We start from the raw sequence: 27757 nt of genomic DNA, 5'->3' as shown, positions 1-27757 counted from the left end.
GCTCAGCCATCAAAAAGAATGAAACCTTGCCATTTGGGGCAATATGGGTGGGGCTAGAGAGTATTATGCTAAGTGAAATAAGTCAGAAAAAGACAAATACCATATGATTTCACTCATATGTGGAATTTAAGAAAAAAACACACAGATAAACGAATGATAAAAGAGACAAACAAACCAGACTCTTGAATACAGAGAACAAACTAGTGGCCTCCAAAGGGAAGGTAAATGGGGGGATGGGTGAAATAGGTGAAGGGGATTGTATACATTTATCATGAGGAGCACTGAGTAACCTATAAAATTATTGAATCATTATATAATACGCTTGAAACTAATGTAACACTGTATGTTAATTATTCTTCAATGAAAAAAAAAAAGAAAAAATATGACTATATACAGCTAGGCTCCTGAATTCCACTTTGGCTGGCTATCCTGGTTAAGATGATCCAAACACCTTTAATCTCTGTGGTCCACTGCTTCAATAGATAGGAAGAGCAAAGTCCCTTCTTCAAAGGGAGAGCCTGTTAAATTGAGAAAATTGAGTCCTTTTTCAAAGTTTTATTTATTTAAGGAATCTCTACACCCAATGTGGGACTTTAACCCATGACACCTGAGGTCACGAGTTTCACACTCCTCCAACAGAGCCGGTCAGGTGCTCTAAAATTTATTTATTTATTTATTTATTTATTTTAATTTTTTTTTCAACGTTTATTTATTTTTGGGACAGAGAGAGAGCATGAATGGGGGAGGGGCAGAGAGGGAGGGAGACACAGAATCGGAAACAGGCTCCAGGCTCTGAGCCATCAGCCCAGAGCCCGACGCGGGGCTCGAACTCACGAACATCGAGATCGTGACCTGGCTGAAGTCGGACACTTAACCGACTGCGCCACCCAGGCGCCCTAAAATTTATTTATTTTTATTTTTATTTTTATTTATTTTTTTTTTCAGGGGAAAGCGCGAACGCAGTCCCCCACTACCACAAATTATGCAGTCGAGTTTCCCACATTTGGGGAAATCGCAGAGGTCAGCACATCCCGAGTGCAATGGATAAGCCTCGCCCTGGGAAAACCACCTTCCTGATCATGGTATCTCCCCTGCCAGGTAAGTATTAAAATTTATTTATTTTTAAATGTTTATTTATTTTTGAGAAAGAGAGAGAGACAGGGTGTAAGTGGGGGAGGGGCAGAGAGAGAGGGAGACACAGAATCCAGGCGGGCTCCAGGTTCTAGGCTGTGAGCACAGAGCCTGACTCGGGCTCAAACCGAAGAGCCGTGAGATGATGACCTGAGCTGAAGTCGAGTGCTTCACTGACTGAGACACCCAGGCGCCCCTAAAATTCATTTTTTAAGAAGTAGGTGGAGGGGAGGAAACTCAGGGACTTTTGGAAGGGGGTGTGGCTTTCCTGATAGCCACAGAGGAGAGGATTTCGCTCTACTAATTATTTCGTATTTTCACAAGTTATCAGTATTATAACAGTCTCATTGTCCTCGGAGCTACCTGCTCTCCATTCATCAGCTTCCTTGTTTTTGTTATCCTGGAGGCCAGGGACAAGAAGACAAAGGAGAAAATGGGGCTTTACAGGGTTTTGTGTCCTTGCTCCTTGAAGCTGACTCAGCTTCTCCACTCTGGGCTCCTCTCAGCCTGCTCAGCCACTGCTGCTCCAGCTAATCTGTCGCAGTCATGGTTCTGTCCCTTGGAAGCCTCTTTTCCTTCCGCCTTTCAGTATTTTCAAAGTTTCCATATTTCATCAGTTCAGTTTTAGCATCTCCAACTAAAAAAGAAATACTGTGTAGACACTTTAGAAACCAAAGGAGATCACAGACCTCTCCCTTGTAGCTAAATGATACCTTCTAGGAGTTTGGTTTTGGCCACCAATAGACTTCATCCTTTCTTGAGACCAGATAAACAAGCAAAGTCAGAGTCTGTTTCCAAGGTTTTTTCTTGCTTAGAATCAAACTTAAAGAAACTTTTGCAAAATATATGTTTGAGTGAAGCTACATTTCAAAAAAAGATATGTCAATTTTACTGATTATAACCAGTTTTCAATATTTTTGTATGTTTCTTATTTGTTTGTTTATTTATTTAAATGTTTATTTTTGAGAGAGAGAGAGAGAGAACATGAGCGAGAGGGCAGGGGCAGAGAGAGAGGGAGACACAGAATTGGCTCTAAATGGGCTCCATGCTCCGAGCCACCAGGACAGAGCTGGACGACAGGCTCAAACTCATGAACTGTGATATCATGACCTGAGCTGAAATCGGATGTTTAACTGACTGAGCCACCCAGGCACCTCTGTTTCTTTTTCTTTTTCTTTTCTTTTTTTTTAAATGTTTATTTAGTTTAGAGAGAGAGTGAGAGAGAGAACACATGAGTGGGGCAGGGGTAGAGAGAAAGGGAGACACAGAATTAGAAACAGGCTCCAGGCTCCCAGCTGTCAGCACAGAGCTTGACACGGGGCTTGAACCCACGAAATGCAAGATCACGACCTTGAGCCTAAGTCGGATGCTTAACCGACTGAGCCACATGTGAGCCACCAGCCATATAGGTGCCCCATGTATGTTTCTTTCTAGACTCCTTTCTATATGTAAAATGATTTGAATGCTATTGCATTCTTCAGTTTGGCATTTTGCTATTTTCATTGAATAGATTTCTAATAAATATTTATGTAAATTAAGCAAACATCAAGAGTTCAACTGTTTATACCTCTCTGGAGGTGGGTTGCAAAGGTAATTGGAAATAATCTCTGAGTGAATCCTGGCAATCAGATGGAGTTAATGAAGGGGCAGCCTTAACTGAAGAGACCATCATCAAGTCATGTTGAATCTAAAGTTTTGACTTCAATTTTATGAGTTGCTGCAGGTACATAAAGACCAACAAACATCCAATTGCCTGGGCCAGCAAATGGTCCTATTTTTCACCCTGAGATGTTATTGAGCTTTGGAGCCTGACTGAAATTCCAAATGTTCACTAGCACTGGAGGCTTTCACATCTGCGAAAGTACTCCGTGGGTTCCACCTCCCCAAACCCATGGAATGCTCCTTTCCCAGAATGTTTAAAGAATTCTATAATCCTTTTATTTGGGAACCTGATTTTACAAATTCTAAGGGGGGGGGGTATATGCTTCTACTGTGCTTATTAGCATTAACAGTTGCAAATGTCCGGCAAGGCTGTGCTACCTGACAGGATAAAACTCTGGAGTCATCATTAAATTTGCTCCTTCAACAGACATTTTCTGTGTGCTTACTCTGTGCCTCATGGAGGCCAGGCAGCTCAGGTCATCAGGAAACCTTCTCCTTGAAGATAAAGTCTCACTGCTCTAGCTCCCCAACTAGAAGAAGCAGTCAAAAAATTACAACCATATTTAACTCCCAACATGTAACCCCAGCTCAATATGAAGAAATTCCAAAATAAGAAATAAAATGAATGCTCCCCTGAGACACCGACAGTGCACAGATGTCGATCTGGCAGGATGCCCAGAGACTTAGATGGGTACAACTTGGACACATCAGGTTGGTTTCTTTCAACGGCTCTGCACTCATCCTCTTTGGTTGCTTTCAGCCTACACTGTGTCAACTCAATCCATGGATTTTTTTCCAAATAATTGACTTGGCGTGTTCATTAAGATGGCCCAGCATGTGACTGATTCACTGAATGTTTCATTTTTCACTGGATGCTTGGCACGTACTCCTGGATACTGTAATTATCCTACCTTTTTTGTTTCGCCTCACTATGCATGAAGTGTTGGAGAGAGGCCATCCTTCCTGATTGAACACCGATATTCCCTGTCAGCCCTTTCATGGAGGGTGTTTTGGTTTATGCACAGGGCATGAGTGTGAGAACATGTGAATTAGCCCTGATTTATGAATCGGCTGTCATCTATGTTTCTATAGTTGTCAGCCCCGTTGACCTCAACTTCTATGCCTTGAAAATGGGAATGACAAATCTTGTCCTGTTTCAACTGCATAGGGCTCAAGAGCACTCAGAAAAACCAAGAGAAGTCTGTCCTCCCAACCTGCTGAATCTCGCAGGTACCAATGGATGGGCTCGCCGCGGTTTCTAAATAAGAAAAAAGAAAAACAAACACCACATCCTCAAACTAGATCTGTGATCGGGTGATTAATTGTGAGCCCAGATCACTGGGAAGGACAAGGGTCAATATACAAAAGGCACAAGGTGTATCTTACCTTTTAATCAGAGTCCAATACCCCTTGGAATTGCTGTATTCTGCAGCAGTCTGACCTCTGACAGTTGTGGCAGCAGAAGCAGTGGCTTTCTGGACCAGTGCTGTCCAATATAGCATCTCAATGGCACTGGCTATATTCCACATGCTCAGAAGTCATACACTGCATGCCAGTGGCTACAATAGTGGACAGCACATATACAGAACATCTCTACCGGTACAGAAGGTTCCACTGGACAGTGCTTCTTGACACTGACAAATCTGTCCTCTCACCACTACGCTAACTAGCCTCAAGTCCATATTTACAGTAGCATCACGTGGTTCCATCTCATACAAATGAAGAAAACTCCTAAGCAACAGTACATAGGCAACGAATGCCATGTTTTCATAATTTCCTTCATTCAGTGTAAGAGGGTAAGATAAACCAAGGGCATGTTACAAAGAGATTTATCAACCATTAATCAATATTTAATTTAAAAAAAGAATTATATCACAGGCCAAGGACTAGAAATATTCTATTTTCTTTTATGTGTGAATCCCAATTGATTCATGGTCTGAATATCCAGGATTTGACTGCCCCCCCCCCCCCATCTTCTCACCTCCCCCATTCCTCTGTGAATTAAAGATTGATTTTATTATAGGCCCATTTCCTTCTTGTTTATGGTATCACATTTATTTGATAAAGAATGCAACACTGGCAGAGATTTAAGTGTTTTGCATGTTATATATGCAAAAAGGGTAAACATCAAATATAGACCGGAGCTAAATGGCTTAAAGTGCATTGTTTATCATGCCTTATTTTATTGCTAATCTCACATATATCTCACATCTAACAGGGAACAGGCCTCACACACCCATAAAAAGCCTACAAACCAAGCTATTGAAAGAGTAATATTTAAGCATGGCATTCATAAAGTACGTAATGGAATTGTAGCGTTGACAGATATCACGGAACTGTCAACAAAATGGATTCTGAGCCATCTCCTTTCAAAAATGAGAAAACTGAAATCGAGAGCAGTGCAGTGCCACAAAGTTACTTGCTGAGTGACGGAATCAGGATTAGAACCCAGCTCCCACATGTGGAGCCAGGGTTATTTTGGGCACCTCCTTTGTCGCCCTGCTCTGACCAAGGGATTGAAGAAGATGAGCTGGGAGGGAAACGCAGAAAGATGGCCACTCTCAGATGGCAGGAAGGCGAGTCCTCCTGGCACCTGGCCAGCACCTAGGCCACACAAGGCCCACTATGGGAGACACGTGGCTGGGAGACACTCTTTCTTCTTAGCCCATACAGGCATTCTCAAGTACGCCACTTGCCTTCAAAACCGCCATTTCCCAGAGTAACCTAAATGCCAATCAATGGGATTTCTGGAACCAGAGTACAGGTGGTCTGTCCTGGTTAGTTAAATTTTTGCGCGTGCCTTTACTATGTCTTACTTATGAAAAGCTCCAAGTTCTCTAATCCCACTTCTCTAAAATGGCATCTAAGCATTTACCTTGAGGTTTCATAGATGTGGTTTTAGGGGCCCGTAAATCCCCCAAAAAGGCAAGTGAAATTCAGCTCCCAGTCTATAGTATTCATTAAATTATCAAAGATATCCATGATTGCAAAAGGTCCAAAAAGATCTGCTATAAAGGGAGAGGAGAAAGATGCACTTTCTAGAAGGAAAAAAAATCACTGAACCCAGGAAAACAGCATGATGACCAAAAGGTCTAATAAACATCAATTTAATAGAAACAGGCAATGTGAATGAAAAGGGAGTCCAATGCTTAAGAATCCCAGGAAGAAACAAGGTTGAAGACACAGTTCCCTTGTCTCTACCTTCCTTCATTTGTCCAAGAGCTGAGCTACAAATCCACTTCTGCAAGTAAGTGGGATAGGAAAACACCTTCCACCTTCTTCTCCAGCACTGCACCCTGAGGGTCCAGGTTGACCCAGACTGCCTGCAACGGTAGGGCAGGATTCAGGGTGCCAAGTCAGGCTCCATGACCGGTGGCACTGCCTTGCTGCCTACCAGCTGTAAAAAGGGGCAAATCGCCATCCCACGTACTTTACCTCTCATGATAGGATCCTTGCATACCCTTCCTCACATCTTTAGATTACAGTGTGCCATGATGGGAGTGAAAAAGGACCCCTGATACACTGAACTAATATTGAAATACAGCCCCCAAATTAGAGGACATCATGAAAGAGAGCAAGTCCCCAGCAGGAATGTGTAGAAATACTGCTGGGGCTCTTGGAGAAAACCTGGCCTGGGAGGAGGTAGACATGGGCTTCGGTCAGGAGCAGCAGCTGGAAGCCAGAGCACAGAGGCTGCTACAAACACGCTCATCGTCTCTCCCAGAAATTTCGCGACACATTCAACACCCACAAGAGGCCATGACAGCGGCTGCCAACTCATTCCATGCCAAGCGAAGGAGCAAATGGAATCGTAATTTTATCTTCCATTTCAGTATGGGGGGAATGTACCTCTTAATATGTTCTATTCAATGAAAACAATGGAATTGAGAAATGCCAGATACCAAACAGCAAGAAATGTTCACAGGAACCTGGTTTGTCAGCTATGATTCTGGACTAAAATGACATTAAAATTTTCACAGGGGAATACAAATCACGGATTTAAAAAATGTCTGCTGAACTAGATACGCAGACAAGGTGAGTCACTGGTACACCTGCCTCACGCATTTGACTGCTGATCAGCATAATTCATCTGGTTTTCTGACTCGTCTCTCAGTTTTTCAGTATCAGCTTTCCACAAAGAGAATGGTGGTATAACCATGACCAAATAGCAAACATTGCAGATAAGAATATTCTGGTATATTTTAAAAGAAACTCTCACTGGTGCTGATGGACTATAAAATATTTTTAAAACATGGTTAAGTCATAAACCTCTTCAATACCAAGAGGCAGGGTGTAATGATTTGTATATTTTATTTTGACTTTACATGCGGTGTTAAAAACCCAAAGTACATATTATTTACACATCCACAATACAAGTTTACAAGATATCTATACATGTTAAAGTACTCTATAAAACAGTATAGAGCCACTTCACTTTAGGGTTACTTTTTATGCCGTACCATTAAAAAAGATACAATCTGTGTTTACCTTTGCACAAATGGATAAAGCATTTAAAAATTAAATTAACAGGATAGAGACTAGATTTTATGTTAGAAATTTCAACATAAATACTGATCGAACTCACATTACAAACTACAAGGCAGCACAATGTTACAAAATGTTATCTGGGTTCACATAGAGTTACTGTTCTGTTTTCTGCACACCGGGATTAATATCGGTAAGGTGAACTCAAACGCATTTGTTGGCGGTGGACTGAGTAGTGTTTACCGTTGGTTGGTTTAATTTACGATTAATCTGTAACATTTTAGTTGCAAAGCTGAAGTGTTTCGAGAACAGAAGTTCTAGATTTTGAGCTTCCACAGATCTCAGGGAATCACATTCTTTAGAAAGCAATATTCTCAAAGGAAAAGAATAACTCTATCAGTATTCTACAATCTGTATAAAAATGCTCTGGTCTTCTGCAACCCATCCTCCCCCAAGTCATATGTATCATCAGTGTTATCCCAAGAAATCGGTTGAACTTATTTGTCTGACTTAAGTCAGGAGCATTCCTCTGCCTGGATACTTTCTAGATTAGGTTCAATAAACCATGGTGTGGTGTGCAGCATATTAACTGCATCAGGGTTACACATCATCAGCTGTAAGTGGCTTCTGCAAAACTACCAATAAATGACTCTATGGTTTCCACAGGTGTCACATTACCCAAGAAACCTCATTTGACTTCACATTATCACTGTTTCATCCTTAGGAAAGCAGGAGTGGAATGTTTATCATGGCAAAGGATGTAATGCTGCTATTTGAGTGGATTGTTTCACAATTAATTGTTCTAGGTTGTTTTAACGATTTTTTAAAAGTCTTTTCAGGTGCTGGTTGAAAAACATTTACAACTGGCACTCGGCAAATGATGTGCTCTACTGCAAACACTTGACATATTTTAGTACTTCTATCATTCTCATGAATAAGGCACAAAATGCACAGATTCAGGTAAACTCACATGTAATATTTACAGTATATTGTCATTACCTGCATGACTTCAAAGAAAACTCTCATATTAACACAACATAGACAACATGATTGCACCACTGTTCGGTTTTCATAGACTCTCTCTGTTAGGCCAATTATAATCGCTTTCATACTTCCTTCCTCTGTCTTCTGTTTTGTTCATTTATCTTGGGGGTAGGAGGAGTTAAAGGAAGAGAAATTGTACTACATGGGAGAAACCAAACAACATCAAAATAAAACCTTATTAGTGTGTCCAAGGTTAAATACAGTGAGTCAGGCTTGGATTCACAGTGGACAGGTAAATTTTACTACCGAATACTGGTGGATAAATCAAGGATCCCTCTTAACATCTCTATCTCCTTAAGCTGGCAAGACTGTAATAGAAGTTTTAATGAATAGCAGCACAAAATTACTTAGAACTCTTACATTCTGGCATTGGGGACCATGTAAGTCAAGTTAATCATTTTGATGGTCAGATCAGCCTTGATTTTATTTCTTTCTCAAAGCTGAACCCAATGGACTGCTGTGGGAAGAAGTTATTGTCTCTTGTTCAGTCATGCGTAATGTAAACAAGTCCATAGCACAAAAAGATGCAATGGGCACCAGAACAAATCCTCATGGGTACAGAACACACACACGCACACACACACACACGCACGCATGCGCACACACACACACGCACACACACGCACACAGGCAACACAGTCCATTGGTGGCATGAAAAAAAAAATGCCACCCTTTGAAAAAAATGCTACAGTTTGGGTCAAAGACTGGAGTTTTAGCAAATTGTTTGGTAATCTACAAGTTCATTTCTTTGAGACATTACCATTGTTTTTTGACATTTGTGCAAGAGGCAAGGTGAATGCATACAATTAAAATGTTCACATTTAATGGGAAGACCACACATCATGGTAGTCTAAGTTGAACCCATTTTCAAGTATTTGCTCACAGACTCTTCTGAGTACTGTATCAGCTCTCTATACTGGTAAGGTAGCTCCCTGGGTGCTACACATCTCTTTAGCTTCAAACAAAAGAAATGGAATGACCAGCACCTTCCTTTGTTTTCAGGCAAGTACACAGAAGCTTTGCTGTAGTAGCTACATGTGGCAAGTTCTGATGTTGCCAAAGTTAGAAAGAGTTTCTTTGGCCACTTGGTTCTCTTAAAATACAAGGGAGTCTCTTGTCTTAAGGTACCCTTACAACATCATCCTCTCAACAACATGGACAGGATAAAGCCACACGGAGAATAGCACACACTTGAGGCCTAGTAAGTGTATTTGTTCAGTGGTCTGACAGACGTGGTTTGAGGAACAAAGGAAGGCTTTGGTGGCACATCAGGTTTTAAGGACGGTGTCCTCTTTAGTCCCGTCCTAGGAAGGGTGCCATTACTGGTATAGCTGCTCTGTCTGGAGAGGGAAGGCTGCAGATGAACACTCACTGGTGTTCCCTGAATATAGTCCACCTTTGCCCCTGTGGAGGTGGGCAGGTACCCTCCACGGTTCATACTCGGCTGTCTAGATAACAAAACACCATTTGGTGAGTTTAAGTTTTTAGGCATAGCAGATATAGAGTGCCTCTGGGAGGAATTTTTGTGATAACCCCTTTGTCTTTCCAGAGAAGTCATTGGGACTCCAGGAGTGGTGGGGACGTCCACTCGCTTGGTTGGGCTGTTTCTGGGGAGAGTTGAAGGAGGAGAGTACAGCGATGCTTCCCGGTTAGGGACCTTGGGTGGGACCTCAGACATAGGTCCCACAGGATCCAGCATTAGGGTCTGGTGGGCCATCTGAATGTCTCCCATGATGGCTTTGGGGTTGCTATTTGGGTCATTTAGATGCTTCAGGAGATCATTGAGGGTATTTCTGGAATCCACAGAACGCCGGTGATCTCTTTTGCTGGATGACTTTGTAAGCGGGTGGTCAATGTTCTGAAGCTTCTTTTCAGCTTTGTGTGCATTGGAGTTTGAGAAAGACGTGTTGTAGTCATGAGTGGCATTAGGAAGAACAATGGCACTGGGGATATGCCCATGACTTAATGGGGAATGGGGTGGTGGACTAGAAGGAAAAAACTGGGGGGTTTCTTTCCTTGAAGCCCCATGGCCGTGGGCCTTGTCTGAGTGGCTCTTCATGGCCTGCAGGGTCTTCTGGTGAAGCACAGGTGTAGACTCAGGTGTGGGGAGAGCAGCCAGTTCGGGAGGTTGGCCCCGATGGTCCATTACCATGGATTTGGTATCTCCACTGGGTGGCAGCTCTTTCCGACTGGTCAACAGGTTACTATACAATTTGGGAGAATCAATATTCTGTTGATATTCCTTGACTGGGCTGTCAAAGAGACCATTCAGCTTGGCAAAGCTTCCACTGGAGTCTGTGCACGACTGGGCAGATTCTGCATCTTTATGAATCTTTCTGTTTTTCCGAACGAACATGTCGCGATAGCAGTATACTGCCACCCCTGCAATGAACGCACCCAAAACAAAAGCGGCAAAGACACAGGTGATGAGGACATTCATGTGGACCATCTGGTTGGACTCTCCAGACTGGACTTCCCATCGTACACCTGCAACAGATACACAGGAAAAGAGTCTGAGTGAGGTGCTTCTTTCAGACAATATCAGCCAGCAAATGGCTTCCTGTGAGCCAGCACTACCTTCACATGGTCCATATGCTTAGCTTGGAGGGTCAGGGAGACTCTAAAAGTCCACCTATACATTTTTCTTTAATCACGATCGGATCCCCAGAGACACATAGGATTGCTGCAAACGCCAGGATAACTCTGATCTCCCACTGATTCCTACGTGCCTGTCTTTCCCCCCGAAATCTCTTGTAAGTAGTTGTTATCTAACATCCAAAACTCCATGGTTTTTTGTTTTTGTTTTTGTTTTTTTTGCCTAAAAATTAAGAGTTAGAAAGTAGGTATTTTCTAAATGGCCAACTTTAAATTCAAGAAATGTTTTGTCTCATGATTTTCTCCTAATTCATAAATCAGGATTAAAGGGCAACTGCTGGAATTAGGAAAATGTATGGATTGGCATGAATGTCCATTATGCTAAAATAATTAAGCAAATAAACTTATGCTATCTTAACTAGAATAAAGACACACAATTGGTTCACAAACTAAAAGCACCTGCTTGGTCACTGTTAGCTACAAATATGGACTTTCATGTTTACTTTGCTAATTTTTTTCATTCCACCTTCAGGTGAAGTACTCTTGAATTGCCTGCTATGAAAGAAATCCAGACAGTCTAAAGAAGTTTAATATGTATCAGTTAAGTAATATTATCCAATTGTCTTGAGCTATTTAAGAAATATTTAAGTTAGACCAGACGAAGAGTGAATTAGTTTATTGGGATTTTCAATGCAACCACAGACATCTAACAGTCAATCAAAGAAATGTTAGTTTAAGAGGTATCCAAGTCTGTTACATGCTATAAGCACAGTTATCCCAGTATAAGGTAAGTCAGAGGAATTCTGAAGATTCTGTTGTTTTAGGTTAGTACTAAGGCCTTTGGTCATTAGTTGTTTTTAATCACTGTTCGGGATTATGGCATTCAGTGTCATTGGAAAAGACAAAGAAAGAAAAGTAGAAAGAAATGATATTACTAAGGAAAACAAAACAGAAAGAATGATTATAAAATTGCTTACAATGAAAACATATAAAACCCAAATCAACAGATGTAAATCATAAATGACAATGCACTGGCATAAAAACTGATTGGAAACCTGATACCATAGTTTACTAAGCACCAAAGAATAGATTTTTTTCCCCCAGAGTAAGATGTCTAATAAGCTACCTCATCCAGGCAACTGTTGTATAACTGCTTCTATTAAGGGCAGAAAATGATAGTTAGGGACAAGTGCTCTGTTATGTTTTATTGCTTGTGACATTCAAGCAACTTACTAGCACCTCATATATCCTTTTCATATAGCATTCGGAATTGAAGTTAAACAGAAGGCTGGGAAAGGCTTTTAGACAAAACATCTGATATCAGGATATTTGCAATTAATGAGTTTTGTGTTTTGATGTTGTTGGGGTGGCCCTGGAAATTCTCTGCCACTGAGCGGACTCTCAGTGTCTTCGGGCAGAAACCAACACAGATGAGATTGTCTGAGTGGCTACGTCATCACCTCTTTCTTTCACAGCTTCCCACCTCTTTCATCTGTGAAGGAATGCACTCCGATATAAGCACAGAAAGCAGAGTGAGGCAGCCAGAGGAGGTGGCGTGAACAACAGCAGGGCTCTGTTTTGGTTCACCTCTGGGAAACCCTAAGTCCACTAGCTCCTCAGAGATATCAGGAATCAGGTTTCCACTCAGTGAGAGATGAGTTCCCTGGTGAGGCCTTACCCTTTGGGATACCTGATAAAGGATCAGTAAAATCAGAAGTGTTTGGGTCATCTTGAACTACAAATTTCCGGGAGCTCGTCAGTTTAGGTCTCCAGGTATCAATCACTTTAGGTGTAATTTCTGGGATACTTGCCATTGTGGTAACAGATGATGAAGATACCTCCATGTCTGTGGTGGCAAACAGATTTTTATTAACGTGGGTAGATTTTTTTTCTGACTGGTCTGTTGCATTTTTCAGTAAAGTTTAAGTCAATTTTATGAGAAATCCTATTCTATGATTTCATGAAAACACATCCAAAGAGACTACACCAAATTGCTTTCTTGCAAGGGAAAAGGAAAAACTAAAAATGAACAAAAAAGACGTATTAAGCAGATTTCAAAATTAAAGACATTCAAAACACTCCTACCGAAGCCCCTCAGGTGATTAATGACCCTCATGGAATGGGTAACACAAATCCCAGAGATTAATTGCTTTTTTCTCGTCATTTTGTGAGACAGCATCATTTCCTTTCTTTTTTGTGTATATGTTTAAAAGCATTTCCATGGACTATTAGAGATGTATCCTTCACTGGGGAACCTACAGCGTAACTTCATCAGGAAACACCTGGTTATGTCCGTGTCAACACTTGGGTTTTGACCTGATAAAGCAGGTTGCTCTGCTTTACCACGGACTCCCCATCCATCTGTGCACTGAGGCCTCACACCATCCATGGTAAAGCACCGAAGCATGGATGAACCTTGCCTGTACCCTTCAAAATGCTCGGGGAATTTATTCCAAAGAATTAGCAGCAACTCATGCAAAAGAAATGGCATTTATAAGCCAGATAAGGATGTTCTGATACATAAGACCTGCCATCCTTTTCTCCCTTCTGAAGAATGAAACTGCTGTGAGTTTTGGAAGCAGCAACAGGACCAGAAGGAACTTAACCTCTTAGCATGTGTGTTACTGATTTCCACAAAGTAGCTTTGCCCTCAGAATGTAAGCATACAGTTTTAGATTAAAACTCTGGAGACTCCCGTTCAGAGTGGCACGATGGTCACAGACGAAGGCTCCAGAACAGATACAGACAGCGGGTCGTTGAACACCTTAATACATCAGATACCGGCTTCCTTCAACAGAAGCCTTTTTCACAACACTGAGACCACAACATTCAAAGATTCCCGGGATCCCCACAAACCATTCAAAAAAGATGTCTAAAATGTATAAATACACATTTTGGGGAAATGTGTATTTGTTTACTAGGTCTTAGGAAAGGTAAGGAAAGAAGGGGAAAATAATGAAATTCTGCCATCCATTGGATATAGATGGCCAGAGGGAACATCCACAATGCACAAGGGTGAGAGAGAAGGAAGCTCGGGTGGGCAGGCGTGCAGCTGGAATGCAGTCTATGTGAATCCATTTGATTTTTCGTAGGGGATGTGCCTTGGTCAATGATGAACTGTTAACATGCTACACAGAGGTGGAGTGCTGAGTAAGAAAAAGTCTTTCAGTACCATCAGTGGGATTATGAGTCAAAGCAGAAACATGAAGTGCTGCCAAACTGCGCAAAAGGAGGGGAGAAGGGGCTGAAAATGCTGAACTGAAGGAAAGAAAAGGTTGTTAATTCAAAAAAATTAAAAAAAACTAACCAGATGTTGGACCGCCAAATATTTTGTAATCTGGTGTAGTTGAAGTAGGCAAAATTTCTAAAAGAATTAAAGGAACAAGTAATCAGTAAAAAGTAACCAAAAGAAAGCAAAAATTTATGAATTCCAATTAACTAAAAAAGTCAAAAGAAAAGACTATAAATAAAAAGATTAACCTACTGGTTAGACTACCTTTCTCTAGATTTTCTACAAAATTGTAAATGGTGAAGGAAAAAAAAATAAAAGGTAAGACTCTTCTCTAATGTATCCCCATGACCAAACAGCTCAGCTTTTGCGAAGTTTAAGTTAAATGCTATGTGGTTATGTGTCCTGAGTCATTAAAAGGCTGATTGTAAAATAATGTTCACATGCAAGTGTGGTTAAAAAGAATTGCCAGGAGGGGAAGGAAGATCCGGTCTTACCATGGCAGTCCCCTAGGTGGGCCGTGTTGCCGTATTCTGTGTCTTGTTCATATCCTCCAGCACTGTGGTTATGGAAAGCAAAGAAGTCTTCGGTTAACAGCCTTCATAGGGACACAAGTGACAACCAGAGCAGAATCAAGAACACAGACTGATTAGTAAGAAAAAATGGACATTTCAACATAGCTTGCTAAAACGAGGATTCCTGTTCAACATCTGGCCACTAAAATGTTTAAGACAGGGGAGAGAATTGTTTTTTCTCTCCATCCATTTCCCTTAGGCTACTGTCTACAATCTCCCTTCCTTCTTACAACTCCCGATTTTCTTGTTTATTTCTCCCATAAAAAAGAAAGAAAGAAAGAAAGAAAGAAAGAAAGAAAAGAAAATGAAGAAAAGAAAGGAAGAAAAAAACCAAAAGCAGTATTATTGGAATTTTTCTAACATTTCTAGCTTTAGAGACCCTAGAGAAGACAGAGGCAGCTCTCAGAAGCTCTCAGCTAATGTAACAAAACATACTTACAGCATCCCTGGGGTCACTCTGCCACAAGCCCCCTGGCTTAACCAGCCACAGTATGGGTCCCGAGATGCAATACAAGACCTATATAAAAACAAACAGAACATAACTTGGATTTTCTCATCATTGAAGGTCAAGATGCTGCAAGACTCATGGTAAGTAAAGAACCCTCAGCTTACTTTTTACAGGATCCGTAACGCTCACAGCGACTGAGGGGGAGGCGAATAACGCAGCTAGAGAATGCCACATACACAGCGTGATGATCTTTATCCAACTGTAATGAGATGACCTTTCTGTCCTCCTCATTCTCAGCATTACACCTATATTTTGGGATGCATTTTGAAGCCATATGTTTAGTAAATCAAAAGCTACATGAAATGTACAAGACAAGTGGGGTTTGGTTGTGCAATTACTAAGAGCTGAGGTATCTTAAGGAATATTCCCGGTAGCAAACCAGGTAGGTACACAGTTTGGGAAGTAATAAATCTGTGGTTCAACTTCTGATGCTCTGCATGGTTGGTTCAATTTCAGGTTGGACAAAGAGTTTTTTTTAAGATCGCTTTCCTATTCTGGTGACCGAAGGGAACTGTTTGTGAAGACCACGTTGGACTACAGGGAAGAAAAAGGACAGTGTTTCAGTACACTTAAATTTCGCTGTGCTAGATGTTTCTGGGTCTCTCTTTAGTCTCCTTTGCTCCATTTCCATCACCTATTTCTTCTTTGTTTTAGTGGCCAATTATTTTTTTATATCAGGGGTTGGAAGAGTGGTATTGTGTGTGTGTATACTTACTACCTACTGTCTGCAGCAGATGACATCCTGAAACATACCTGAAGGTGTCGGGGGTGGTGCTAACATGTTCTCATTGCCCACAGGTGAAAAACATGGGGTGAGTTATTTTAAACTCATCAACTGTCCACCATTTTAGCCCAGTGGACTCAGGAAGCACAACAAACTCAGGATTTATTTCGATTTATTTCAGGGAGGGGGAAAAAAAAAACCCAAAACACTTAATATGCCAAACCACTGCTAATTTCAAGGACTAAAAGGAAATTGCTGGATGAAACACACACCGGAAAGCTTTGAGCAGTGCTGAAAAGCATTCTCGTAAAATACACCTACTTTGCGTGGTTGTACGCTTCAATCTCTTCCAGTAATACGCTGTCATTCAAAGAGAAAGGACTGGTCTTTGCCAAAACTTTAAGCACCACGCCAGCTTCAGAGCCAACAAAGATGACTGTATAGTTCCGGTGGGGCCCAGCAGAATGGTCAACAGCGATGGCCGTCAGTCTGTACCTGCCAGAGGAGGTATGCCAAGTCAGAGGGGAGGCCGACAGGAAGAGAGGGCCTTTGAGGGCGGTGGGCTGCTGTTTCCTGCAGTCTTACCTGATCCGAGTCTTTGTGAACCACGGCTCATCGGCGATGGGTGGGACGGCAGAGTCCATTAGCGGGTGGGATTTGATGAACGACAGGGTTTCATCAGGGAAATCGATGGAGGTTTTATAGGCTTCAGCAAGGCCATGCTTTGCACAACAGCCAGGCCTGAAAGGAAAACAGTGTGTTTTTTCCCCTCACAAACTATCTAAGGAATAAGTGTCCATTCTGAAAGAAGAGGCCAAGGAAGAAAGGAGAATGAGCGAAACCAAGGAGCATCGCTATCTCCCTGCACTCAGTGGGTTCTCTGCATTCATCCCTGCAGGGCTATGTTTACTGACTTTGTCTGCAATGCTGCCCAGGGACCCCATCCTGGCCTGGGAGGTTGGCCCCCTCTGCTCTCTGAGGATGGCTGCTTCCAGTGACCAGAGGGTTTTGTTAAAGACAAAAACACTTTCTGTCTTTTTTCTTTACCTTGGCTTTGGTACTTTGTCTTCAGGGACTGCTGTCCAAACAGAATCTGGGGTTTTCTGTTCTTTAAACCGTCCTTTGAATACTTTTTCAATGTCATCCATGCTAAATGCACACACTGCAGAACCAGGAATGCTGAAAAGGGGGAAACCATCAGGAAAACCATCAGGCAATCGTAGGCCCACTCTTGGGTCCCTTAGGCAAGCACAGAGCAGCTTTTGAAGTGCCAGGGATCTGTCCTCACCTGTTGAGCTGTGTGGTAAACACCCCGACCACAGTGGGGATGCCATTGATTTGTATTATGTCTGTGATAGACTGCAGGACATCAAAGTAGAAAAACGAATCTCCGGGGACAGAACAGTTAAGCCGAGCCTTCAGAAATGAAGTCCAGTGTTTCTCCAGGACCCTCTGGGAGCCACCCATGTCATTTTTACATATGCGGGCCACACGGGAATAGACAGCCTGCCCAAGGGACAAAAGCAAAGCAACAGGGTTATGAGCTTGGAGGGGGAATGGAAAAAAAAAGCTGCAATTTAAGGGAGGGACACAAAAATGCTAAAGATATGTCTGGCTGCAAAGAATCTAGCAATCTTCTCTCTAGGGATTTGTACAGTTAGAATGTAAAACTAGTTTTACCTGTAAGGAAAAAAAGGCCATTTCCCTGTTCTGCCAAACAAGCTCCCCAAGAAGCGAGCTCTGGAAATGCCTGAGTGAATGCAAACCATTCCCACACTTTGCCTCCCACCCTGTTTCTTGTATTGTTAATGAAATGTGCCATCCTTAAACTTGGCATAACAACGTTGCGATACTTTCAAATTACGTGGGCTTCTGCTGAAGCACTCAAAATTGAAAAGTGGCCTCTACTTTCCATTCTGTCTTTTGACTCTGACAAAGAATAAACTACCAACAGATTTCTAAAGTGTTAAAGAAGCATCCATAGCTCAAGGGTGCCTGAAGAACACTCTCTGTAGTGACAGAAAAAATGAAACCTTCTCAAGGTCCAAGGCTGCTGTTCTCACTCTGGTCGTTGTTCAGGTGTTTTCCAGCAATTATTCTCATGATAAGCAACTCACTTCTTTGCACTTGACCCTAAATGCACTGAGTGCTGGAAAATACACAGAGTGCATAACTCTACTGAAGCGGGCTCGATTCCACGCAGGACAAGTCCATAAGATGAGTCAAGTGCATATACTTGCCTTGCCTAAATTATTATGTTCCACAGCAATTTCTCGAAAGAAGAAATACACATAGTTTCCATATTCTATGGCATGAAGAAAATGTGGCTCTGAAAGAAAAATTGAAAACAAACTGGTTTCTAAAGGATACTCCAATTCGCATAAGACCCCAACTGCTAGGCATGACTGACAGATACTGCATGGCTACATACAAGCCAATGTGAATTTCAATACACCAGTGAGCTCCAGGAGTGCCAGTATGGGGGTGTGGAAGCTTCAAGGAACCCAGAGTCTTTAATGTCAGCTAATGGACTGTAAAAAGCCTACAGGAACTGAACTACAGCAAAGGTCTTTGTTTTAACAGATTTATTCATTAACCTATTTAACTGGGGAAGAAAACTCCTTACACTGAGAATAAAAAAATCCTGATATCTGGACTCCAAAGAATAAGACAGCTCTGCAGATATGAACTAATTGATTCTCACTACTAACTCTGCAGGATAGGTAGGTGGGCATGGACCAGGAGCATATGTGCACTTAGAGGTAGGCACTTTGGCACACAGAAATGAGATCTCTCTTTTTTGAAATCACTAGGATAAAATCGTAGATGAATCTACTTTCCCAACATGGCTACTAGTCTCCTCTTTCTTTGTCAATGCTCCTGTTCACAACTGAAGCAACTTGGACTTGCCCTCTGTAAACAATATAAAGTCATGCACTGAACCTCCTGATGCCACGGCTCCTGTTCCCACTTGGCCATCCCACCACCCTTGGCATTCGCACACCCTGCTTTCCAAAGGTACCTTTTATCCATTTGGAATCATATTTTATTGTGCGAAGGGCAGATCCATCCCCCATGCTTCGATAAATAACAGCATCACTGGCCAAGAAGTCAGCCACCGTGGCAGAATATAGCTTCCCATCTGAAACCAGAGTTATAATTTGGGTAAGATGACCATAATAATCCTGTAGTGTGTTATCCTACGTAGTGCTTTCCTTCAGAGTGCTTTCACCTGTTATCCCTATGTATACAAATAAACCTAGATCTGATGCTCATAATCAACCTGCGACAAGTCGGCCCATGGTATTACCTAATCTTACAGATGAGGGATCTAAGTATCAATAAGTTAAGCAACTTATTCAGGGTCACTGACCTAGTTAACAACAGAGCCATGTGTGAGACTATTTATAATATGTTCACTTTTTAAAATAATTTTTTTAAGTTTTTTACTTATTTTGAGAGAGACAGAGACAGCACAAGTGGGGAGCGGCAGAGAGAGAGGGGGAGAGAAACCCAAGCAGGCTCTGTGCTATCAGCTTAGAGTCTGATGAGGGCTCGAACCCAGGAAACGTGAGATCATGACCTGAGCTTAAGTTGAACGCTTAACTGACTGATCCATCTAGGCGCTCCTGGGTGCCTTATATGTTCACTTTTAATCCCTGTTTTTGGGAAAATTTTTTTTCATAGCTCCTAGACTTCGAAACACCTATATCAAGGTAGCTACCCCAGTTATGATCTTTTTTTCTTCCTTTAAATTCCTTTTTACCTTCAATGTCATTAATCATTTATATTCATTACACTAAAGGATCTTACCAGCAAAAAGGGCAACATTGGTTTGTCTGGCATCAAATGGGCATCTTGCCAGGCCACTAATTTCCTCCCCGTCATACTCTAAGGTATTCAACTATAAAAGAAAAATAAATAGCCAGTGTCACATCTGTTCAATGTACCTGTTTGTAGGCAATGCTCCTTTATTTGTACTGAAATTCTATTTGAAGAATTTTGTCTTTATTATTCCATAGCATTAGAGATAAATGGGTTATAGCAGAAAGGATTCAACTCTAACAGCATGGCAGTGAGGGGGAAAAAAAAAGTTGGTACAAAAAGCACACCATATGAAATATACTTACCCTATAGTATCTACACATGGGATTGAATGCATTGGTACCACATACAAAAACCATCTCGTCGTTTCTTGGGACAAATACCTTAATAAAGTTGTGGCATTCATCCTAAAGAAAGTAATAATTCAATTAATATTAGACATTCCATAGGCAGACACTGTGGGATGAGGCCCACATAAAGACTAACTCTGGCAGACACTCGTCTGTTTTACTTACTTTATGTTTGCCTTTCATGGCACAGTTTTCTCGGTCCTGTTGTCTTGACCGCCACGTCAGTTTCTGTAGTAATCAAGCAAAACCAAAGTTCAATATTTTAACAGAAAAATCTTGGACATTATTCAAGTTCTGAGGGAATGCAAATAAATTTCACTCACTCACCTTGTTTGGTATGACTTCTGTTTTGGGGATTTCATTTAAGTTTACCGTATAAACTTGATCCCTGTTGGAAACAAGGCAGTACGTCAAATCATGTGAATGCATAAAAATGTTAAGCTGCTTCTTCTTATTTTATTTTTACAGATCTGCCTTTATTGTATTTTGGAGATCATTTGGATTTTCTATGTCTCCCACAAAGTCAACAAAGAGTATTTTTTCATTAGTGAGATGCTTTTATATATTGCTGTGGTTAGAGAGCAAAGAACGCTCTTCTCTTCAGGCATGGGTCAAGCTGCTACTTGGTATTAGCATAGACATACTTCTAATATTTGCTTGAATAATTCCAAGTTAAAAAAGAATAAAGAAAGATTTTTTTTTTTACTGCTGCTTTAGGAATAAAGAATGGTGTATGATTTCTTGATGGCAGTAATAAAATAGCACCGCTGAAGGCTTTAGCTCTGTATTTTGTTCCTGGTACACAACACTGCCTCTTCTCAGTGAATATTTTTGGCTACTTGCAATTTTTGATCACAATCACATATTAGTTTTTCATGAACTAGACACATTAATGCAAGCACCACAAGAGAAAAGAATTTTAATCTAATAAACCAACCAGAGGAAAATTACCTGCCAGCAATATAAAGTGTGTCTCGAATTTTCAACATCAGCTGAAAGTCCAGCCTGTGCTGGGATTCATTGCCCGAAGGGCGTCCTCTAAAAACCGGATATTGCCTTGAATCTGCAAGTAAAAATGGGCTAAACCATCAGTCAGGATTATGGAGCTGAAGAATCAATATACAGCATTGATTAGCTGTATATACTAGTTGTAGAAGGGTTTTAACTAAATTCCTCTCTTAAGGTTTTGAATATAAATGAATAAAAGACAGGGAGTGTGAGCAAATGGTCTTTTTCTTTTAACTGGAAATATATAACCTATACATGGGTTGCTTTAGAAAAGCAGCCAACAAAGCTGTCCCACTTTCTCTAAACACTAAGAAATGATTATGGATAAATTAATATGCAAAACATTGATTAGACATAAAAAAAAAAAAAAAAAAAAAAACCTCTCTTTCTAAAAACAAATACACCTAGAAAATCAAAACCAAAAAAGCTCCCTTCTCAGAAAAGGGGAATGTTCTTAAGGTTACTTACAGTGATAGTCAACTGTATTAAGGGGTTCATCATCTTCGGGAAAGCTGACTGCCCTCAGCTGGGAAATCATCAGGAGCAGCATGTAGGCACAGAGCAAGAAGCACCTCATGGTGGGCCAAGGTGAAGTCAGAGCAGCCCCTCCTCAGAAATCCCACTTAGCTACCTGGAAACCAGAAACAATTTGGAAAGATCTCTATGGTGTAATGAAACTTTCTCATTTGTAATCAGCTCCATTTGCACCACCAGCTCTCTCCAGGGCCCTCCTCCAGCCAGGAATCCTGGCAGGGCTGGGTGAGGTATCTCTGAAAATACAGGCAAAAGATGGCACCATGCCAGGTCTGATTAAAGCATCTGGTGAGCATATTGAAGGTTTAGGCACATTTGCAAGAGTTTTTTGAGGTAACTACGTATGTCATCGCAGCAAGATCACCAGAACCACAAACAGAAACGCTGGCTGCTGACTTGGCAAGAAGATGGGCTAAGTTGGGATTAGAATTTTAATTAAACTCCAATCTGCTTCCCTTCCCCCAGCCTGAAATACAACCAGTACAGCTTGTCTCTGACCCCACCCCACCCCCCACCATAAAATGCCCAAGCTGCCTCACAAATTTCCAGGGAGCTGACGGTCCTGTCGCCTCTCATCAGACCTTTGCTAAAGGCATTGCCAGATTCCCAGCATTACTCAAGCCTTCGCCCTAAATCCTAAAGTTGAACAGTTCCCTTAGCTTACTAAGACCAATATGGAGGCAATGACATGAATGACATTGAATCTGGGTGAAAGAGAATTAAAAGAAATGAAATGATTTCACGATCTATCAATTAAGCAGGACAGCACTGAGGAGTCACAGCTGACACCAGACCACTGGGGATGTCTACCTCTTTACATAAAACCATTTGGACACAAACCAATACCCTAAGTATGCCTATCCTCTTAGCTTTATTGAACTTTAGAACCGTAGGGGGCCTTAGGGACCATCTAGTCCAACCCCCTCATTTTTCAGATGAGAAAACCAAGGGCTGGAAAAATTAAGGGTCTCACTGAATTTCAGGGAGCTATTTAGAACATGATCGGGGGATAGACTCACATCACCTGTGTCCCCATCCGGGCTCTTTTCATCAAATTACATGATAAAATTAACTGACTTTTTTTTTTTCTCTTCAAAAAACAGCATTACAAAAAATATTTTGGGGTAGTGAATACATTCATTATCTTTGTTAAAGTGATGTTTCACAGGTGTATGCATAAGTTACATTTTATTTTATTAATTTTTTTTAATGTTTATTTATTTTTGAGAGAGAGAGACAGAGACAGAGAGAGAGAGAGACAGGGTGTGAGTGGGGGAGGGACAGAAAGAGAGGGAGACACAGAATCTGAAGCAGGCTCCAGGCTCTGAGCTGTCAGCACAGAGTCTGACGCAGGGCTCAAACCCACGAACTGCGAGATCATGACCTGAGCTAGTCTGACGCTTAACCAACTGAGCCACCCATGTGCCCTGCATATGTTACATTTTAACTGCACATTTACATATGTGCAGTATATTGTATGTCAGTATCTCAACAAAGTTCATAGCATTAACTGTATAATATTAACTGTCAAAAATTAAAAAAATCTTTAGCTGGTACTAATTTATTTAAAAAGTAAATTAGAGCTCTGTTGGGGCAATGGGATGGGTTTGTTTGTTTGTTTGTTTGTTTGTTTTTGAGACCATAAATGCTCTATTCTACAACAATACTACCCCTTCCTTAGCCATACTTGTCACAGCTACTGTACTGAATGGTATAACATTTAGCTTTGTCACAGTCTCATTTCCCTCATTTCCTAACTTTAGGAGATCACTTCAAATTGTGGGTGAGTCCAACCACTCAGCTGGGTACTTACTATGCCTCTTCTATCATCTGAATGTCAAACACACAGATGTACAGGCATGTAAGCTATGCAATACTCTCAGTGTTGGTCTTTTTAACTAAAGAAGAAGGCAAGTAATATGTGAGTTTTAGAATTCTAGTTTTGCAAAAAGAGAGAACAATATTGCAATACATTTTTTCCTAAAGGAGGATGAATCCAGCAGTAAGTCAACACACTGAAAATGCCCTGCAAAAAGCATGGTGGAGTGGGATCTGTGGCAGCATCGTTTTGTACTCAAGGCGAAAGAGTGTGAACGTTGGCAAACTCGGACTTGGGCTTGGATGGACATCCACCATTACGAGCTGTTTGGCCGGGGGAAGCTTCTTCAGTCTCTTTGAGCATTCGTGTCTTTATTTGCAACATGTGGATAATACCACCTCATCCACTTGGTGAAAAGGAACTAACTGTCTCCCTCATTCAAATTCTGAGCACAGTCAGTCCTCCTCACCCATTGCCTAGGGGACATCATCACATGACCTTGACCTTAAGAATCCGGGCAGAGTCTGGGAAAAAGATGTCCTAAAATATTAAAGCTATTTGGCCATTTTTTTCTTAAAGGATTTGTTTAAAATACAAAAATATGTTTAGAATAATTTTGTACAACTTGAGCCTATTTATCAAACCTAGAAAAGAAGGTAAAAAACAATCACTGTCAATCTTACCATCCTAATGCAACAAACGAAATGATTTGGTTCTACCTTCTTGCCACATGCACATATTTCCAATCATGACAAGGTGACCTCTTTTAATGTACCAGTTTTTCTGAAGCAGCGTCTTCCTGTCTCACTTTTCCACCATGCTTCCATGTTTTGCCATTTATACAGGCCCTGGAAAGCTGAAGTAGTAAAAAATATGAAATGTCGCCATAAGAAGAAAATTCTGCTATGATACCCATCCCAAACTTCATCCTCTGGATGGAAGGTCACTGGGTGTTTCTGCCAGGTAACAGGGGTAAAGATCAGGAACACCCATCCATTCTAAGGACACTTAGAAATATTGGTGTGAAAACAAGAGGCAGATAGTTCTGTGAATCTTTTTCCACCATGACAGGTAAGTTCACATCATATGGGCAGAGCCTTGATGTCCCAGACCTCAGGACAGGGAGGGGCCCTCACCAGGAAGGGTGTCTCTCACATCTGTGATTCCGGCATTGAGGCTGAGGATGAAATCACTGCTGACTCACTGGCAAGCACTAAGTTGCCGGCTGAGCTATCATTTCCTATAACTCATTCATCTGACACTGCAGAAAGCAATTTCTCCCCATACCCCACCCCCACCCATCTCATCCTCTAAAAATAAAGCCCCACCACTAATTGCTTCCTGTCCCTGCATAAAGCTTTATTTAAAAAAAAAATACTTTCAGATTTGCCATAGAAATTATAAATGGAAGTATTTAATGTAAAATATACATCAAAGTAAGACTAAATGGGGGAGGCATGGATCTAGAAATAACCAAATACCTGAGAGAAATGAACCAAAGAGAACTTCTTGCATGCAAACCCCTCAGAATATCTGGCTTTTACCTTATTTAAGGAAGTATCTCAGAATTGCAGGGCCCAGGAAAATCATGAGACTAGTTTTGCTGAAGGAGGACAAGTTAAGAGGCAGGGCAAAATGCTGGAAAAGAGTATAGACCTTGGGGTTTGAAAAGTCTGAGTTCACACTTGCTTGTGCCATTTACTTCCTGGCTCTGGGACCTTGTTTAGGTTGACTTCACCTCTTTAAGCCTCAGTTTCCTTAAGTGCAAATTAGGAAAATTGCCATTACTACCTCATAGGCTCTTCTGAGGATGAAATGAGACAATCTATATAAAATACCTAACATAGAACCTGGCCCATAGTAAACCTCTAGTAGATTTTCATAGGTATCATTATGACTATTATTGTTATATATTATTGGGCAAAAATGGCCCTAGAAGGGGAAAGAAATGCTTTCTCTTTTATCTTGTACAACTGTTCACAAACCATTTATGTATACCATCGTAACAATGGTAGGGGTGCTCCTAGAGGATTAAGGTACTGCTCCATGGACATAGATGCTTCCAAGGAGGAGGAGCAAGCCACCTTCCTCATGCGTAAGGTTACAGTAAAGAACATGCTGATAAGAGATTTTTCCCTTTAGCCAGAGAACAGGGGAAACTGAGTAAGTATATTTTTGGTATTATATATAGGCATCTCCCACATATTTCTGAGGTTAAAGCCTAAATGTAATGAGAGAAGCTCTTAAAAGCAGTTCAGAGCTGTCAAGATAGCAAGGGCTTGAGTGGCAGAATCCTTGAGAGAAGGAAGGGTGGCAGGAAATTGGATCCACACTTGGCACTTGATTTTATATTATGGAATTTGTTTATTCTTAAGCTATCTAAAAAGGAGAGTGTAGCTATCCAGAAAAGCCAGATTTTGGGCAGTATCAAGTTGAGGACCAAGAAGGAGCCCCCATAAATACCAACAGGATCTCTTTTGGATCTCTGAAGATCTACATCTTAGGAAGAGCCTTCCTAAGAAGAGGAAGCAAACATGAGGTAGACCAAACTACAAAAACTCCAACTTGGGGTCCAATAAAATAATAAAATCTCCCACCACTCTAGCTCCTTGCATAAAAGATGAGGTGAGTCCTCTCTAGAGGAAAATAATGTTATCTGGAGTGTACATTTTTTTTTATACAAAATGCTTACCAGCAATTACTAAACATTCCAATAACTAAGACTAAGAGAGAAAACAACAGAAATAGGCTCATAGGTACCCAGATATTATAGTTATTAAACATAAATTAAAAAAAAATAATTGTTTATTTTGTTCAAGAAAAAAGATGACAAGATAGAGAATTTCACCAGAGAACTGGACTTTATGAAAAAAGAACTAAATGGAAATTCTACAACACAAAAGCACAGTCATCAAGCATCTTAATAGATGTGTTTAGCAACACATTTCTTGTAGCTGAAGAAAAGATTAGTGAACTAGAAGATGGGTTAATAGAAAATATCAGATAGAAACATGGAGAGCAAAAAGGTTGGGAAATACAGATTAGGGAGTAAGACACACATAGGATCTTATGAAAACATCTAACATTAGAGTGCCTGAGAGTGAAAAGAGAGAGAGAAGTGGACAAAAGCAATATTTGACAGATAATGGCTGCATTCTTTTTCAAAACTGACAAAAAAAAAAAAAACCATGTAAGTCTCACATTCAAGAAACTAGAATTTCTAAATACAAAGAAAAACACAGTTAAACACATCATAGTCAAGATGCTGAAAACAAAGACCAAAACAATGTTAGAAGCTGAAAGACATTTTACCTTCGAAGAAGCAAGAATAGTACTGACAGCTGACTTACCAATAGAAATGATACAATCCAATAGGCCATAGAATGACATTTTTAAAGTGCTGAAAGAAAATAAATTTGGGGGCTAGAGTTCTATTACCAGTGAAAATATTCCTCAAAAATGAAGGCAAAATCAAGACATCTTAGACACATAAAAGTCAAGAGATTTGTTGTTAGCAGATCCAAACTAAAAGGAATACTGAAAGGGAGTTCTTTAAGCAGGATAACATATAGGGTTGGTTAACACAAGTTCTTTTTATGATTATAGCATAGTGGCCAAATTTGAAATTCATGAATCCCAGATAAATAAATTGGTTTAGAGTTCTTGTCTCTTTGAAACTTATATTTGTGCAAAGGAAGTGAGAATTCAGGAATGAAGTAGCCATACTTTATCCCCAGCCCAAAGACTCCAGGGACACACCAGAGACACGCTGATTTTAAAGCTCTACCCTAGCTACCTTCTGGAGATGCCACTTCTTGAAGAGGTGTTCAGACTATCATGCTGCATATACCTCAGGATCTGAAAGTGGAGTTGGTTCCTCCCACTTTCCCAATTACTTCTCCAGATCTTGGATCTTCATGCTCTTGCAAACAAACAAACAAACAAACAAACAAAAATGAAAACAAAAAAACAACAACTTTCTATTTGAGGTTCTACCTCTCCTCCTCCTTTTTAACTGTTAACTTCCTAGTCACTTTCTCTAACAGACTTTTCAAAGATTTTAGTAGCCTCAGTCTATGCTTCCACTTTGGCATGTGTCAAAAGCTTTAGCTTCTTCACCTCAAAACTCATAAAGTCAAGCACTGCATGCTCTGCTGTCAATCTCTTGTCCTTAACGCTTGCTTGTCTGACCACTTTCACTGTGACTGCTCCTCCTTCTCATCAGGGTCATCAGTCTACCAACCGATCTAATTTCTTCTAATTCACTA

General features: G+C 40.9%; 1 protein-coding gene, 1 long non-coding RNA gene and 1 other non-coding gene across 14 annotated transcripts in view; 1 reads left to right on the top strand and 2 right to left on the bottom strand.

The window, feature by feature from the left end:
- LOC121041659 (uncharacterized) overlaps nucleotides 1-1087 on the top strand; it is a 15033-nt gene extending 13946 nt beyond the window's left edge. Inside the window, exon 3 of the long non-coding RNA XR_005795807.1 lies at nucleotides 964-1087. This is a non-coding gene — a long non-coding RNA (uncharacterized LOC121041659). The remainder of the gene's footprint in view (nucleotides 1-963) is intronic.
- LOC121042188 (U1 spliceosomal RNA) lies at nucleotides 943-1106 on the bottom strand. Its single transcript, XR_005796031.1, has one exon. It is a non-coding gene; the product is annotated as a U1 spliceosomal RNA (small nuclear RNA).
- Nucleotides 1107-7080: 5974 nt separating this feature from the next.
- The window catches only part of SEMA6D (semaphorin 6D), a 575796-nt gene continuing 555119 nt past the window's right edge, over nucleotides 7081-27757 (bottom strand). For 3 of the 12 annotated variants that reach the window (XM_040492593.1, XM_040492592.1, XM_040492594.1), the window contains 18 exons: nucleotides 21605-21767; nucleotides 21080-21191; nucleotides 20456-20516; nucleotides 20294-20356; nucleotides 20084-20185; nucleotides 19767-19857; nucleotides 18976-19095; nucleotides 18194-18282; nucleotides 17242-17459; nucleotides 17001-17132; nucleotides 16539-16694; nucleotides 16275-16448; nucleotides 15334-15474; nucleotides 15161-15238; nucleotides 14644-14744; nucleotides 14225-14281; nucleotides 12596-12763; nucleotides 7081-10809 (listed from right to left, as the gene is read on the bottom strand). In XM_040492593.1, the coding sequence (XP_040348527.1) occupies nucleotides 9521-10809; nucleotides 12596-12763; nucleotides 14225-14281; nucleotides 14644-14744; nucleotides 15161-15238; nucleotides 15334-15474; nucleotides 16275-16448; nucleotides 16539-16694; nucleotides 17001-17132; nucleotides 17242-17459; nucleotides 18194-18282; nucleotides 18976-19095; nucleotides 19767-19857; nucleotides 20084-20185; nucleotides 20294-20356; nucleotides 20456-20516; nucleotides 21080-21191; nucleotides 21605-21713 (3261 nt within the window). In that variant the 5' untranslated portion in view covers nucleotides 21714-21767 and the 3' untranslated portion in view covers nucleotides 7081-9520. Of the gene's footprint in view, nucleotides 10810-12595; nucleotides 12764-14224; nucleotides 14282-14643; nucleotides 14745-15160; nucleotides 15239-15333; nucleotides 15475-16274; nucleotides 16449-16538; nucleotides 16695-17000; nucleotides 17133-17241; nucleotides 17460-18193; nucleotides 18283-18975; nucleotides 19096-19766; nucleotides 19858-20083; nucleotides 20186-20293; nucleotides 20357-20455; nucleotides 20517-21079; nucleotides 21192-21604; nucleotides 21768-24208; nucleotides 24430-27757 lie in introns of those variants that run through there. The other 9 variants (XM_040492595.1, XM_040492596.1, XM_040492597.1 and 6 more) reach the window with 9 other exon arrangements.

The sequence above is a fragment of the Herpailurus yagouaroundi genome, unplaced genomic scaffold (genome assembly GCF_014898765.1).
Source record: "Herpailurus yagouaroundi ecotype Mexico unplaced genomic scaffold, PumYag 184, whole genome shotgun sequence".
Lineage (NCBI taxonomy): Eukaryota > Metazoa > Chordata > Mammalia > Carnivora > Felidae > Herpailurus > Herpailurus yagouaroundi.
This window is presented reverse-complemented; position numbering and strand designations above follow the sequence as displayed.